The sequence below is a fragment of the Bacillus rossius genome, chromosome 2 (genome assembly GCF_032445375.1).
Source record: "Bacillus rossius redtenbacheri isolate Brsri chromosome 2, Brsri_v3, whole genome shotgun sequence".
Classification (NCBI taxonomy): domain Eukaryota; kingdom Metazoa; phylum Arthropoda; class Insecta; order Phasmatodea; family Bacillidae; genus Bacillus; species Bacillus rossius.
In genome coordinates, this window is record NC_086331.1 from 76,628,665 (window position 1) to 76,644,231 (window position 15,567).

At 37.1% G+C, this 15,567-nt stretch overlaps 2 protein-coding genes across 19 annotated transcripts in view; one reads left to right on the forward strand and one right to left on the reverse strand.

Moving 5' to 3' along the window:
• LOC134529384 (basic salivary proline-rich protein 3-like) overlaps positions 1-15,567 on the forward strand; it is a 342,223-nt gene that overhangs the window by 146,812 nt on the left and 179,844 nt on the right. For 17 of the 18 annotated variants that reach the window (XR_010074557.1, XR_010074554.1, XR_010074556.1 and 14 more), the window contains one exon: positions 5,941-6,282. The exons of the other annotated variant lie outside the window; for it this stretch is intronic. Coding sequence is in view for 12 of the 17 variants with exons in the window: in XM_063363388.1 (XP_063219458.1) it covers positions 5,941-6,282 (342 nt within the window). In the remaining 5 variants the exon portion in view is untranslated. The remainder of the gene's footprint in view (positions 1-5,940; positions 6,283-15,567) is intronic. 18 annotated transcript variants of the gene reach the window in all.
• LOC134529383 (uncharacterized) lies at positions 71-3,194 on the reverse strand. Its single transcript, XM_063363385.1, has 2 exons — positions 2,572-3,194; positions 71-2,433 (listed from the first exon to the last, which is right to left on the reverse strand). The coding sequence occupies exons 1-2, from the start codon at positions 2,667-2,669 to the stop codon at positions 696-698; spliced, it is 1,836 nt and encodes a 611-aa protein (XP_063219455.1). The 5' UTR covers positions 2,670-3,194; the 3' UTR covers positions 71-695.

Genomic DNA, 15,567 nt, shown 5'->3' on the forward strand with positions numbered 1-15,567 from the left:
ATGAAACAATCATTGATTGTTCTTTTCAAGTATTCATGTATCGTTCTTTATTACGTACTGAGTTTGTATATGAGTCGTCCAGTTGCAAAACACATTATGTCCAGAGAAACAGATTTTTCAGGAAGGGCAAAAAACTGTGGTTAATGAAATATTGCAGATAGAAATTTGGAATTTGTACTAATAAATAGACAATAAATATCACAAATTATCAACCAGAGAGTGGATAATTTTCACTTAAATTACCAAAGTTATTTCCAAAACATGTTTGGACATAATGAGTTTTGCAGCAGTTAGGAGGACTTAATGCATTTTGCTGCAGTATGTAACACTGGGGACTCTTTATACTAAGTTTACCAGATTCGAAAAAAATATAAATGCAATTTAGCTGCAGTATACATCTAAAATAACAATGGGTATACTCTGTAGAAATATTACCAGACAAAATAATGCAAATACAATATTCTAAATAAATGTAAACACAATTTTGCTGCAGTACACAATTTTCTTCAAAATGGGTATACTTTATACAAAATACTTTACATTTCATTCATGTACATACAATCACATTCCAATAAAGTAAATAGAATGAAATATTTTCAGTATACATCTTTCATCACAATGGGTATTCTACATAAAAAAATTAACAGATACAATAATAATGTAGACCTAAATACAAAGGTAATTTCCCATAAACTTTAAAGTATCAGCCCTTCCTTTTCTTCTAACAATTCTCCTAGATCAGAATCATTTTCTGCCACTTCTTCAGTTAATGATTCTTGCTGTGAAAACAAAGTTTTGAAGAACAATAGGTTATCCATTTCAACCCAGTCATTACCAAAGTGCTTTTTCAACAACGTGTTCAAATCAGTAACTTTTTCTTTCTTAAGTGGTATTCCTTTTTTCTCTTCTTTCGGTTTGATAGCTGACAACATTTTCCCACGTTTCAACACACTTTTTGGTTCACCAATATCAGTATTATAGTTGACTTCTCCCCTAATTACACACTTACCAGGTGAAGTTCGAGTAATTACTACCCTCTTGCAAGGTTGAAGTTTGAAATGCCATTGACCGGGCTCTTTAATAACTTTGGAAACTGCATCTTTCCAATGCAATACAGGACATTCTTCTCCCAAACGTTTCAGGGTTGCGTGGGATTCAATAATGTTTTCATAATCTTGGCGAGTAAGGATTGTTGATTTTTTCTTTACTTGCGATTCAATCCGTCCGAATATCCTGTCAGGAGGGATGAAGGAGTGTCCAGGTACTGGGAATACCAAAGTTACTTGGTTTACTGATGTAGGAGCATCTTCAGCCAGATATTTGCAGAGCATAGCTATAAGAATTTTGTTCTTGTTTTGGCCTCCACAGCCATCTGCTACCAACTTTATTGATTTGTAATTTGTTAAGTCTGCGGACAATAATTGATGATGGAGGGCACTAGCAATTTGGTTTGATCCCTTCTTGTATTCGTCTTCAAGCCATACATAAGAAAATGTATTCTCCTTCCGCTGGCTTTCTTTTGAATTTCCAACACAAATAGTGAAGTTATATAAATATAACTGCCTTAGATAGTATGCTGACTGGTCGGGTATTTTAGGAATTGGCTGGTTTTTCTGGCAATCAAAGCTAAATGTGATTTCCTGTTCATTGCTGTGTCGTAAGATATCATAAAATGCTTTTGCTCGTTGTTCATGAATGATGAGTTCTGTTTGCAGTTCCTTTCTCTGTTGCACATCTGTGCATTTCTTTATTCGTTCCTTAAGTGAAAGGCATACTGAACAGCAGTCAGTAGCTGGAGAACCGAAACCTATGTTAAAGTCACTATCAAAAATGCTGCGAAAATAATCGTACTTTACGTGCACCTTTTTGTCATGTGTGTCTTGATATTTTGTCCAAAGGGATTTAATGCTTAGTTCACTAGGAAGATATTGCCTAGTTATATTTTTACTGCGACAGTAATGTGATTCAAGTACAGTAAGTGAATTTATGAATTCCTTTACTGACTGCCTCTTATCTGAATAACGGATGGATATTTTGTCTCCTCCACGTTTGTCCACAGGCACATCGTCTAGTTGCAGAAACTTTCTGCATAAACTTTGAACACGGTCTCCTGATACACATAAGGTCTGTATAAATAGTTTTTTGCAGACTTGTATATTTACCGTGTGACTACCGTTCAAACATGGAATTAAATATTTTGTGCTTACTTTTTTTCGGTGAAAATCGCTATTGCGATTTCTTGACCTTCCTCGTTTTGGTGTGCACACTACAACATGATGTAATATAAAATTTTGTTGTCCTTCTCTATCATGGTGGCCGTAGAAACGTTGATGCATTCTCCTCACATCTTGATACGTCACCTCACTGCAACGATACGCCTCTGCTGCCTTGTGGTTACATGACGGCGGTCGTGGAAATGAAGGTGCAGAGTACCTAAACATCAACAGAAAAACACATTGTTAATGTAACAACATAAATATACACCTAAAATCTTTTACTTTGTTATTTACTAACATTTATTTTCATGCATAACCTAAATATAACTATGTATATTATGAATGTGTACAATACCTCATTCTCTTGGCAACATTTCTTTTCCAACTGTCCTTCAATGCCCTTTTCTTTCTTCCTTTTCCAGGCTGGACTTCCTGTACTTGTAAAGGATTCATAATTAATATTAATACTGTATAAACTGTTTACGATGCTTTGTTTATAGTTGACTGAATGCAAATACTTTGACAATGTTTACTGCAATAATGAAAAAAAAAATCATAGATTATAAGACGTAGAGAAGTTTTTCCATGATAGCCAATCTTACAACTTGAATCTCGTAATTTTTTCATGTCTAGTATTCAAGAACACATTGTGAAAATACTGAACACACTCTCGGTGTTAAAATTTGGACATGGTGCATTTTGTTTCAGTTTATTATATTCAATATGTATTACTCTTGGACATAACGAGTTTTGCATCAGTTTGATTAGTTGGACATAATGAGTATTGCAGCAGTTCTGCTCATGGACATAACGAGTTATGCTGCAGTACGGGTTTTTCAATGCCTGTTTAACACTGGATTAAATGAGATTTGCATCGCTACAATTATCCTAGATTGTGTATTTTTCACTGAAGAACAACATGGAGTAAATAACTCAATTTCTGGAAAATGTGGACATAATGAGTTTTGCAACTGGACGACTCATATGTTAACAGTATAAAAATAACAGTTTTTTTTCCTTAAATGAGTCTTGAGTAATTAAACTAAAAGTAACTTTTTGTAATCACAGTTTATATATTTATTTTATTTTTTAGTAAGCGTAAATTTCGTTTAAGCATATTTGGAGCACGTTTTGATGATAATTGGTATAGTAATTACCCTTTCAGTTAATCATACTAGCATTTTTTAATTATATGTGTTTATACTTCAAGAAGAACAAATAAAATAACTGTAAAAGATGTTCCAAATCATAAATTATATATATTCACATGTGCAAGCTACATAAATGAACAAACACAAAAATATAAATTATTAAATTTAAAAAAAAATTACCCATTTCAAAGAAGTGTTGGTAAATATATAAAAAGTTCGTAGACGTACAGTATTTATGACATTTCCAAATGCTGATAACAAGTCTATACATATGACACCAAACTCCGAAAATATAAACTTCTGATAAGTTAGTAGGCAATTTAAGATATTTAATCTCCTAATAATTAGGCTTCCTTGTGAGTCTCTTCTAAACATTTTTGTTTCTTTGCTTGCAATGCTTGAACAACTTGTATTATAGCTATTATATAACCACAACGTCCCATAGAAGTTACAAATTTTTTTCCATATATTGCTCGCATCGATTAAGTAGTCAAACTATCTGTCTCAATGTACACCACAGCTACTTGCTATTCCGAGATCAGCATCTATCGATTAGTCAAAATCGTAGGACACGCTATAAGGTATGTTATTTAAATATTCACACAAATGGGAATTTTGTTTAAATGCAATTTTGCACTGTTTGTCATGGAAAAAATCCGAAGGTTAAAAAAATGAATAAAAATATCAGCATAAAAAATTCATAGAAAACAAGACTGAATCAGTTGATGTCAGACAAACGGAAACATCGATGAAACTCAACAATTAATATGCACAACACAACGACGACAACATGGACAAAATATGTTCAACCTCCAAATATCAGACAAAAATAATTCCGTCGACGGAACTTAGACGTGAAAAATAATAAATTAACAACATAGACGCTCACGGTGGCATAACAACGATGATACATTAAATGTAGGCAGACAACGAGCCTGAACAACGCAGCAAACATATAGACACAACGAAGAAGATAAACAAATACTATAGACACCCCAACAACGATAGTACTGACGAAAACAGAAGTTTTATCAATGACTACCGTTGCAGTTTTTTAAATGTAGACTTGTCCGCCGTGTTTGCAATATAACAGAATTAAAAATTGCAGGAGAAAAACAAAGAGGTTTTTATATCAATTAAAAAACTGCATTTTAACAGCGTGGGGGGAAAAGGGTGTTTTTTTTTCATATACATGTATTGTAATTCCGTAAATAGGTTTTGATTTCCCCGACTTTTACATTTATTTTCCAGGATGCATGGATTTTTCTGACTTTTCCCTAACAGTAGCAGGACAAATGTACGAGTACCTCGTCAATCTGCTGAAGGTGATTCTCTGAGTATGTAATTCACTTTAGACTGATCTTACTGGGTTTATCCAAAATGGGCATACAGGGTCTAAGATTTGTTTTGAATAAACAATTGAATTGTTTGTGGTCAATTAAATTAATGTAAATACATGCATCACTTGGGACCCCAGAACCTCCCTCACAACGAAAGTAAATGAGCCAAGTCCACTAAGTCATCATGCAATTAATAAATTTTTAATATCACTATAATCTCTATATGTATTGGAATATCACTGTAACCCCTACATGGTTTGACACATGGGGTTTAGGCATGACTAAAGGATTTTTTTTTTAAATTTCATGTCACATATATATGCATACGTACTGAGCGAATAAGGATTGTGTACTTACACAAAAAAATATTAAAATATTTTAATCTTATACTTTTGTATGTATGAATACACATGTTACAAAAAAAAGTATAGAACAAAACAAGTTAAGCCTACGATACGTCAAAATACAATGTCTTAAATCGTCTAGAATAATTGGGTTTGGTTATATATATATAGGGACATTATTTGTGTAGTTATTCTTTTTATTTCACCTGTGCATGTTCTGTTAGAAGTTAATGTGGATTATATGATTATTTTAGAAATGCAAGTTCAATGTTAGATAAGTACAGACATTTTTATTTATTTTTTGTTTTGTAATCATTGGGTTGTATGAATAGCGATCGCTGGTGGTGGGGGAAAGGCACAGGTCTTCCCCTCCTCCACTATACACATCATTGGAGGGGACATCAAATGGGTCGTTTCTTTAAGGGGGAGGGGTGATGGCATACTATATAGACTTTTTTCGCGAGCGTCCTCTCCACACAGTCGTTCTAGTACTTCATTGAGCTCGGTTGGATGATAAGTCTTATATAAGTAAGGAGACATGCGGCAGTGAGGAGGAGGCGGCCATGTTGGTACTCCCCGTCGGAGAGGAGACGTCGGGGCTCAGAGTGAAGAGGTGGATAAGGGAGTCAACAGCGGTTGAAAGGCCGGAATTCGTGTCGCCACAGGACGTCATCACTCTGGGACCACCGCCATCAACAAGATCACCTGTAACTGTATGATTGTCTTCGTCAGATGAAGTGCCTGTGGGACCGTCAGTATCTGTGGCCCAACAGGTGACGTCGCCGGTTATATTTGGTCACCACCAACATCACCGATGGCCACGGAGGCTTCGGAGGCACCGATAACGACGATGTACTGGTTGGCACCGTCAACGTTTTCATATTCTCAGCCCGAGACTCCAGGGGAGACGTCGACAGCCACCATATGCACCCTACCAACGGTTCCGGGGACGACAGCCAAGCTGTCCCCGTCAATGGAGGAGCTTATGATACTCCTCAATCCTGTGCCGGGGGCTCCGCGTACGTCATCAGCTCACCTGCCTCCGGCATCAGAATTGGGGAAACTTATGATGAGACTCCTCGATCGTGTGACGGGACTCCTGGGACGACGCCAAATCCTGGAGGGATGCCATCAATCGAAGATCATCAGCAGGCTTCTGGGACGACTTCAGCTCCTGGGGAGGTGTCATCAGTCGAAGATCATCAGCAGGCTCCTGGGTCGACACAGCACGGTGAGGATGTCCTTCAGACGCTCTTGGGAGTTGTAGTATCTTTGAGAGAGCAACAGCAAACAATAGTCTCCCTACTGCGTGAGATTAGACAAAATCTAAATAATCGAATACATCCTCCGTATAAGTTTCTTTTGTATAGTATTACTTAGTAATTTTTTTTATAATAGGACGTGTTCATGAAGGGTTTCATATACAGTGTAAACTCTTTATAACGTCACTCGATTTAATGACAAACTCCTTAAAAAGTCGAAATTGCTTGACTTTGGATGGTTTACCTTGTTTTCTATGCAATAATACACTCTATATAGCGTTACGCTCAATCTATTTAACGACAATAATACGGCATTATAAATCATTACGCAGTACTTTCTAAGTTGCCGAAGTTGATAAGAACTGCAGCTGTGTACGTTATTTTGTTTGCTGTTTTGTTGTTGTATTATCTAGCACGTGTTTACTTCGACTGACGAACCGGACACTCTAAGAAATTTTGTCTTTTGTTTTTGTATGATGAACTTGCACATGTTTACCTTGGTCACTAGACTTTTGTCAAGTTGTTACACGTTATCATTATCGTAGTTGCTTACAGACTTTTGAACTGTAAACATGGCGAGTAAACGAAAATCTTTATGTATTGACGAAAAAGTTTTATTAATACTCTCAATAGAGGCGGGAGAAAAGATCAGTGATGTTGGAAGACGCTCTGGATTTAGTAGGTCTGCCGTGTCTACAATATGGAAAAACAAAGAAAATATTCTGCAAGCAGAGAGGATGGAAAATCTGCTAAGAATTTAAAGAAACCTCAATACGAAGATCTCGATCAAGCGATGCTATCATGGTTTTATAGACATGTAAAATGTGTACTATATTAGTAAATACATTTTATTATAGAATAGTAAAATGATACCTTTTATTTATCTCCATTTAACAACTCTCTATAACGCCAAAAAATGTTCAGTCCGTTAGGGGCCTTATATAGAGTTTACACTGTATTTATATTATTGCATCGTGTATTTTCGGAGTGTTTATGTAGGTTTTTTTTTATATTTACATCAATGTGTTGACACTATATGTATTATTACGTCGTGTTTACGTAGTTTTTTTTTAATTTTTTCATCAAAGTGTTGAAAATATTTTATATTATTGCGACGTGATCATGTATGATTTTGCATATTATTGAATAGTATATCTTAATATTTATATTAGTGCATTGACTTTTTTATATTTTAATTTTGTATGATTTTTTAGCGAAGTATTCTATTAAATTACATTTGTTAGTATACTACATATGCATGGTTTATTTCATTGTTGTATTACCTCCGATTATTAAAATTACATTTTTATTTAATTGTTCAGATTTTCTATCGATAAGTGCTTCAGACCAGGGAAGAAAGCTAGCAATGGATATTTGTCTTAAGCTTCAAATAAAACTAAAACTGGTACTTAGATATATGTGTGTGTTTATATATGCAGGTTTGGTATGTCAGTAGGTAATTATAGTAAGTTCTGGGACAGGGGCTGGGGCTGGGGATTCAGGGATTCGAGGCGGCCATCTGGGATTTCATCACTTATGGCGGCCATCTGGAATTTGACCTTGACCTTTGATCCCGGCGGACATTTCGTTTTATAGAATATTCAGCCATTTTGTTTTTCTAGAATATTTCACCATATTGTTTATTTAGAACATTCCGCCATTTCGATTTATGAATTCACACCCACCTTCTTGAAAATCTTTAATTATTATTAGATTTTAATGAAAAATTAAAACTTATTAAAAACTAAAAGACTTCGTTATCGAGCTCCTCACTCCTGTATGTTGCACTATTCGTTACGATGCCATCATAAAGCCCCCAACTCCTACACATTGCAATATTCATTACTTCGATATCTTAAAAATAAATTTAATATCAAAACATTTTTAAAGAAATTTTAAAAATTACTTAATTAAATTATAACATAATTATACCATCGTTGTCTGCTGGAGGCAGCCATATTTTCAAGCGGAGACCGCCATTTTGATTTCATCTGTCATCATCGGGTGTAGGATTCTAAAGTACTTCAGTGTATGTAAGTTAGAGTTTCTATAACCTACCAACATTATTATGAACCTTATAGACTAAAAATCCGCAAAATCCCCAGTCATTTATTTGCTGTGACCACCTTTTTTTCTTAAAAACATAATCATTTATAGGTTTTAACTAAAATATATGTCATCAATACTATCGTTGTGGATGCGATGGTTTTAATAATTATAATTTTATTACTCCATCTTAGCGAACCAGAAATTTTTTAGAGTCCTCACAAGTCCGTGCTTGCATACTCGTGTTTTAAAGCTGCATGGAAGCAGATATTTTAATGTTTGCGTAAAATTTCACACTTTTTAATTTGATTAACATGAGGAATAAAGGTTCTATATTAAAAATAATAAGCAGTGTGTAGGTGTAATCATATTTATTAAAATAATCTGGGATGCTACAAACAAAAATTCTCAAGAAAGGAAAAATACATACACATCAAACAAAACTATACAACAAAAACTGAAACCATATAGCAAAAAATGGAAACTATACAACAAAAACGGAATCTATACAACAAAAACGGAAACTATACAACAAAAATGGAAACTATACAGCAAAAAATGGAAACCATTAAACAAAAAATGGAAACTATACAACAAAAACAAACCTATACAATAGAAAAAGGAAACTATGCAATGTAAACTGCAAGTATGCAACAAAAAACTGAAACTATATAACAAATGGAAACAACAACAACCAAACCACCAAACTATTTACATCCAAATTATTTACAGAAAATTAATTTATTATTCTTCTCCGATATAGCCGTGGGTGATCGTGCAGATGCCGTCTTCGCAGATTAACCATTTGTCGTCCTCCCACGTTATGGCCAGCTTATTGCTGCATTCACTGTACAGCACATGCTTCCTTTGACCATATGGCTCCAACACCTGCCCTCCTTGTGCAGTGGTCCTGCAGAGCATCCAGGTAGTCACCGAATGTTATACGGTTTTTGAACACACAGCGCTGGATGCCCTTGGCCTTCTTCTCAACTTTGTCACCGCACTTGTAGGCATAGAGTTTGGCCCGCAAACTGACTAACTCCTGCATTACTTCCCCCCCCGCACTCATCCTTAAACTTTCCAACAACATTTTTGTTGACGGGGGAGAAGCAAGGGTGGTCGGAAGGGTTGCAGCTGGTGTCGAATTCAGACATGAACTTAGGGTCGGCTTTTAGATCATGGTAGAAGTCCTGTGTCTGGAAATCGTAGACGAAACTGTCTGTCTCCATGTACACCAGATGAATATTGTCATGGTATCTTGGTTTCATGGTATTGTCGCGGAAGTCGTACATGAGAGTCTTTGAAAGATCTAGTACGGCCAGTCCGGCATAGATTGGCTTATCTAAAATTATGGTCTCATGGTTCAGGTGGACAAATTCGGTTGGCTTATTTAAAATTATGGTCTCATGGTTCAGGTGGACAAATTCGGTTCTTACATTGTGCGGTCCTTGAAGGATGGACGACACACAAGTTTCTTGAACCGCTTCTCGGAACATACCAACTTATTTTTAGCCTCTGCCTCTTGTTCTCCATTAATTTCCCGAAGGTAGAGTTCACAGCCAACTTAAATAACTCCCTCTTAAATTCGTTGGCTGCTGCTTTGAGCTTATTCGTGTTGAGCTGAATATACGGCTCTAACCATGTCGACTGCTCAAACTGGCGGATTCTTTGTATTATTGTGACTTTTAGGCCATGCGATACTGCTTGCTGGAGGTTTTTGTAATTTACAATGTAGTGCTCTTATTTTCTAGCATTGTCATGAGTTTTCATTGCTTTGAGCCGGGCAGACACTGATTGACTGGGAGAAACGACAGGTCTTTGTGACTTTCATGAAGCTCGTGAGGATACTCCACATCACACTCGATAATGTAGCCTGTAGGAGAATATTCTGGAATAGACATAACATCAGTAGATGTGTCTGACCATTTGAAATGACGAATAGGAAGTGGTAGAGACATTGCCCACCCATACAAGTTATTCGCATCAATATACTCCAAGAATGTAGATGACTTGGATGCATCGTATGTATTGGGCACGTAAGTGTTGTTGGGAACACAATGACGCTTGATACTTTGCGCTACGCCCCCTCGAATACCTGCTTCCACAAACATATACACATCGTAAACAGTTAGAGGCTCTAGCTGTACTCCTGTGGTACGAAGCAACGCATCGAAAGTGAACCCAGGACAAGAAATGTAGTTTGAGGGGTCTAGCTGTATGTCTCCAAGCAAAACTTACGAAACGTCTCGAATACGTCCGCCAGGATCAGGACATCTGTCTTTAGGTACAAGTCAGCATACTCCCCCAAAGTATTACACCGAAACTTGTCTCAGACTCTTTGTGCATATGTGTAATCAGCCTCGGAAATCCCTGAATCAGTAAGAATATTGTAGAATCATCGATGGGTGGAAGACTATTATCATATAGCCGAGCAAAACAATCCAAAAAATCGTAGGGGAAGACTCCCTTGCGAGTAACCAACTCTAGCTCATTAGGTGCGAAAAATTCAGCAGAACTTATAAATTTGTCAGCAGGCAAAAACTCGGCGAGCGAAGTGAGACCACGACTCATGAAACGAAATGTATCAACAAACTGGATACTGAACTTATCATGTAACTTTTTGGAAAATGTTATCAGCTTCTCTTCTGAATTCGGAATGATGAAGATGTTTTTACTGTCATATCCCAAATTCCTGATAATGAAGTTCTGATCGAACGCCAGGTTGTGTAAGAACATAATAAACTTTTTTGGTCTGCGCCTGAGAAGGTTGCAGTCATTACATGCAGGTCCAATAAATTCGCTCGTGAAGTGATTGTGTTCACGAACTTTCTTTACAGCCCTCCGAACTTTTCACCGCAGTAGCAACAACACCTTGCTTGCAGAAAAGCTGTGTTCTGAGCATGTGTGTGCGGAGTCATAGGAACAGAAGTAGAAAATATTTTCTGTATGGCATGTCCAATCTCTACAATGCGGGAAATGAATTTGTCGTCTGCATCACATCCCCTGTATACTTCAGGCTCTGATGGAAGTGAAGAAGTGAGGTGTGCAGGAATGATGGTATTATTTACTTTCACATAAATGCAGTATCTGTATGCTTCGTGATTTTGGTACTGCAGTGTGTATGCTTCATCGGGGTTTGGGTGGCACATATGGATTTTCTCGAGAATTGCTTCAAAATCACAATATACCACGATAGGCATCTTATCTGAATGGTGGAAGTTTTTAAATCTGTAGTACAGGAGGCTGACCATTTTCATCGGGTGATGGCATTTCCATCCAAACAGCAGCATGCTGCTTACAGAGCTCACAATGTTTTTCCAAACACTGAAGACCAGTGAGCCCGCCAACCCTTTCCTGATCATCGTAATGCTTGAAGCATCTTTTACAGACATGAATAGCCTCAGTGTGTGTACTGAGTTGGGACCGAATCAATGCTGAAAAATTATTAATGTAGGTGAAATGGGAAGAATTGTCATTGACTAGGAGCAGAAGATCGAAATGATGTTCTTTCTCTTCTGGAGCGACTCGTGCAGGTACATTCCTCTGGTTCTCGTCGATACTGTAGATGTTTATAGAGACACCAGGATTCTGTTTTTAGAACAGTGGTATTTGGCGGATTGGAGTAGGAAACTTAATGTTCGTGAAGTATCAATAAGGTCGAGTACCACTGCTACGCACCGTATGTACAAGGACCATATTCGCTCGAAAGAGAAATAAGAATTCCTCTAAGGAGAGAAGATGCTTACACACTACCGTCGCAATCGTTTCTACGTATTAGGGGCACGTTGACAAAGCCAGACGGTACGCATCAGACAACGGTCTATTTCGACCGAAATGGAATACTGCATTTATTCGATCGAGTCACGTTCGAGCTTAACGGTATTTCTATCGATGAAACGAGAGACCCTGGTGTTACAGCAACTATAAAGAATTACGTTTCTCTAACACCAAATAACCTCAGCGTGGCAAAAATTGCGGGGTTTGGTATGGAAAACGATTTCAAGGTCCCAGTTTATGAAGAAAGAAAATTCGAAGTTAGCGTGCCACTGGTCATGCTTCTCGGATTCGCAGAAGATTATAAAAAAATATTCATTCAAGCCCGTCAAGAACTCGTGCTCATTCTCTCGACTTCGCATCTTAATGCCATCATTGGAGCACCGGAAAATGACCCTCAGCTTGTGGTAGTCACCGTTACAAGCATAGAATGGTTCGTACCGCACATAACCGTCAGTACGAAAAAAAAGAGTACGACTGTTGAATTTTGTCAAGAAGGAAAAACCGGTAGAAATTGCATTCCGCACTTAGAATCTTGTAACGTGTCCTGTATTAGTTCAAAATCGTCAGAATCATTGGGTTGTAAAAAAAGTCCTCCAGTATGGAAAACCGAGATACATAATTTTGTCATTACAGACAGACCGACAAATGAACCCCAAGACTGACAGATCGGTTTTCGACCACTGTTTCCTGGAAAACGTAAAAGTGTTTTTGAAAAGCGAAAGTTATCCATACGTTGACATGAACATGGACTTTGATAACGGTGGCATTTCTTTTCCTTTTCACATGTACTCGCAGTTTCAATCTTCGTACTATGGTTATGAGCTGTACCCGGTCCTGAGTCCATAAATGTATAAATAAATAGCTCCGTTGCTTGTGTTTGACTTGAGCAGACAGGGCGAACCTATACGTAATTCCATGATCAACTGTAGGCTGGAAATTTCCACAAAAGTTAATGTACCGCCAAACACGACGGCAAACTGCCTGATACTCCACGATCAAGTCATAAGTTACGACTCGTTTACAGGTCTCGTGAAAATTCTGTCATAAATACTGTTTCGTTTGCGATATTAATTTAGTTACGACCGAGCATTGCTAGCGAAAAGATGTAGGCTACTGCAACCTGCAAGGTTTCCAAAGCCAACACGGATTCGTGCTCAAGGAAATTAGCATCACCTTCGGAGACAAGACTCGAACCCGCACGTTCCGACCTCCGTATCACTGGAAATTATTAGACAAAAAAAGTAAACGCACAAACGAATGGCTATGTAAATACTACCACGGCCTGGAGTAGGACGAAGGTAAAATTCCAAACCACCAAGTGAAAAACACTTTTGAAGATTTCCTAGTTCAAAACGAAATAATTTACGTTGCTGAACAAGTTGTGTGAAGCACCTGTTGAAATTGTAGACCTACAGACCGACTACGGCTGTCCTTCCCTGCGCAAGCTTAGTACAATACATGACGTACAGCCACGCGACAAGTTTGAACGTGTCTGTGCCTGTACAAACCCGCAGCTAATGCAGAAATGGCACCTGCAGCACGAATAATTTTTTTAATATTGGCAAACACTATTTTTTTATTTTTCAAATATTGTCACACCTGAATATTAATTTTTTTAGTATAAATAGCATTTAAATCAATCAGATATATCAGTTTACGTCCGGACGCAACTACGATGGCACCGTTTAACCCAGAAACCGAGTACCTGAGTGCTAAACCAGACTACAACTGTGTCGATTACAGTTTCCAGGATGAAGAATCCAATGTACTCACATATACGGAAATCTGTTATGGAGGAGTCTTGCATTTCCTAAAGGCTCATTCGCCACGCAGTAATGAGCCATCGCAAATACAAATAAACTGTACCGGCCCGGATACGTGCGTCGTGTATAACCTCAAACAGCAGACCGTACTGCCATGCACCAAAGAAAAAATTTTCGTCACAACTCTACAAGCATGTGCGACGCAGACCTAGGAGGACTCTGGACGTGGTGCACCGGACGAGTCTGAACCTGGGACATCGTTGGACCAGGTCAAGCCTCGAACCACCTGCCCTCGACGCCGGCCTCGATCCAAGCCAGCAACTCAGTGCCGACGACCGAGACGTCACAGCAGTGAGCAGCCCCAGTTCTACAGTGATAATGCAACAGATCAGATACTGTTGTTCGTACCGCAGTGCGTTCGTTACTAGAAGAATGTTTGAAAAACCTCTAAAATAAATTTTTGTGTGTTTGTAGTAGAAATTATTTTTCTTCAGATATGTACTTTTAGAAAAAAATAAAAAGTATGTAAAACTTATGCATGATATGTTTTTATTTATTTTGCCCTGTCATTTAAAAAAAAACCTATACATATCACGAAGTCTGTGTTTCTCTTTAAAATAATTACAAGATAATAAAATTTGGTTAGAAAAATAAAATCCTTTTGACAGTGTTAAAAAAAAAATAACTAAGTGTTGAAGAATTAAAAAAATATATTTTATTAAAAAAATTGTTAGCAATGAAAATATATATTATTTTTTAGTAAGTTATTTAAATATGAAAGTGTTGGGAAAAAAACGTAATCTATAAAGTCTTATACATAATATATAATTTTTCAATAAGTTAGTAATTTCTTTGCATTAATTTAAGGGTAGGCCTATCGATAATTATCGGTTAGGTTTGCGTTAGTATTTAACAAATTAAACTTCTACTAGAAAAAAAAACGATAGAGATCTGACATTGTAACGGTAACACAATCCTCTTGTGGAAGAGGACGATTAGTTTAAGTGTTATGGAGGTTCATCTTTGTGAACGGGAATGATGATCGTGCATGGTACGAGTAGAAAGGATTTAGGTTCCGTCGGTTTTGACTATACGAAATATAAATGGTGACCCTGCATGACGTGAGCAGTAAGGCTGCAGTTTACAACGATTTTGCCTTTGCAAAACGGAAGTAACGTCCCTGTGCAAAGCGTTGCGAGCGGGAAATGAGCTCTACATAGAATTTTGCGTGGGGTGGTACAGTTATTTGTAGTTATTTGCAGTTTTCAAGAGTTTCTGTTGCACCACACCTTACCTCCCTTCATAAATTTTTGAGGTTATGAACAGAGGCAGGCGGATGCTGAAAGCTCGTGGACCAAGGCTCATGAAGTGTTTCGATGTGCGGAGGGGTTAGTTAGAGTATCAACAGGGCTGACTGGTCATGCACACTCACAAACTATAAGAGTATGATTCAATGATTAAATAAAAAAGGATAATTTCAGATAAATAATTTATTTTTTATGTAAATTATTTTTTAAATAACAACACTCTGACCATCATATTAATATCACTAGTATTTTAAATTATTTCTTACATGATACTGATTTTATTATGTTTAAGTTTTATCTTATTTGGGGCCCCAGGAGAGAGAGAAAAAAAAATAAAAAATTTCTTTACCATATTAGATGA

What these genes read in the sequence shown, in the direction of transcription:
- LOC134529383 (XM_063363385.1), bottom strand. Translation starts at nt 2,669, where the DNA reads ATGAATCCTTTACAAGTACAGGAAGTCCAGCCTGGAAAAGGAAGAAAG. An exon ending in AATGTTGCCAAGAGAATGAG is followed by an intron (nt 2,434 to 2,571) that starts GTATTGTACACA and finishes GTTGATGTTTAG; the next exon opens with GTACTCTGCACCTTCATTTC.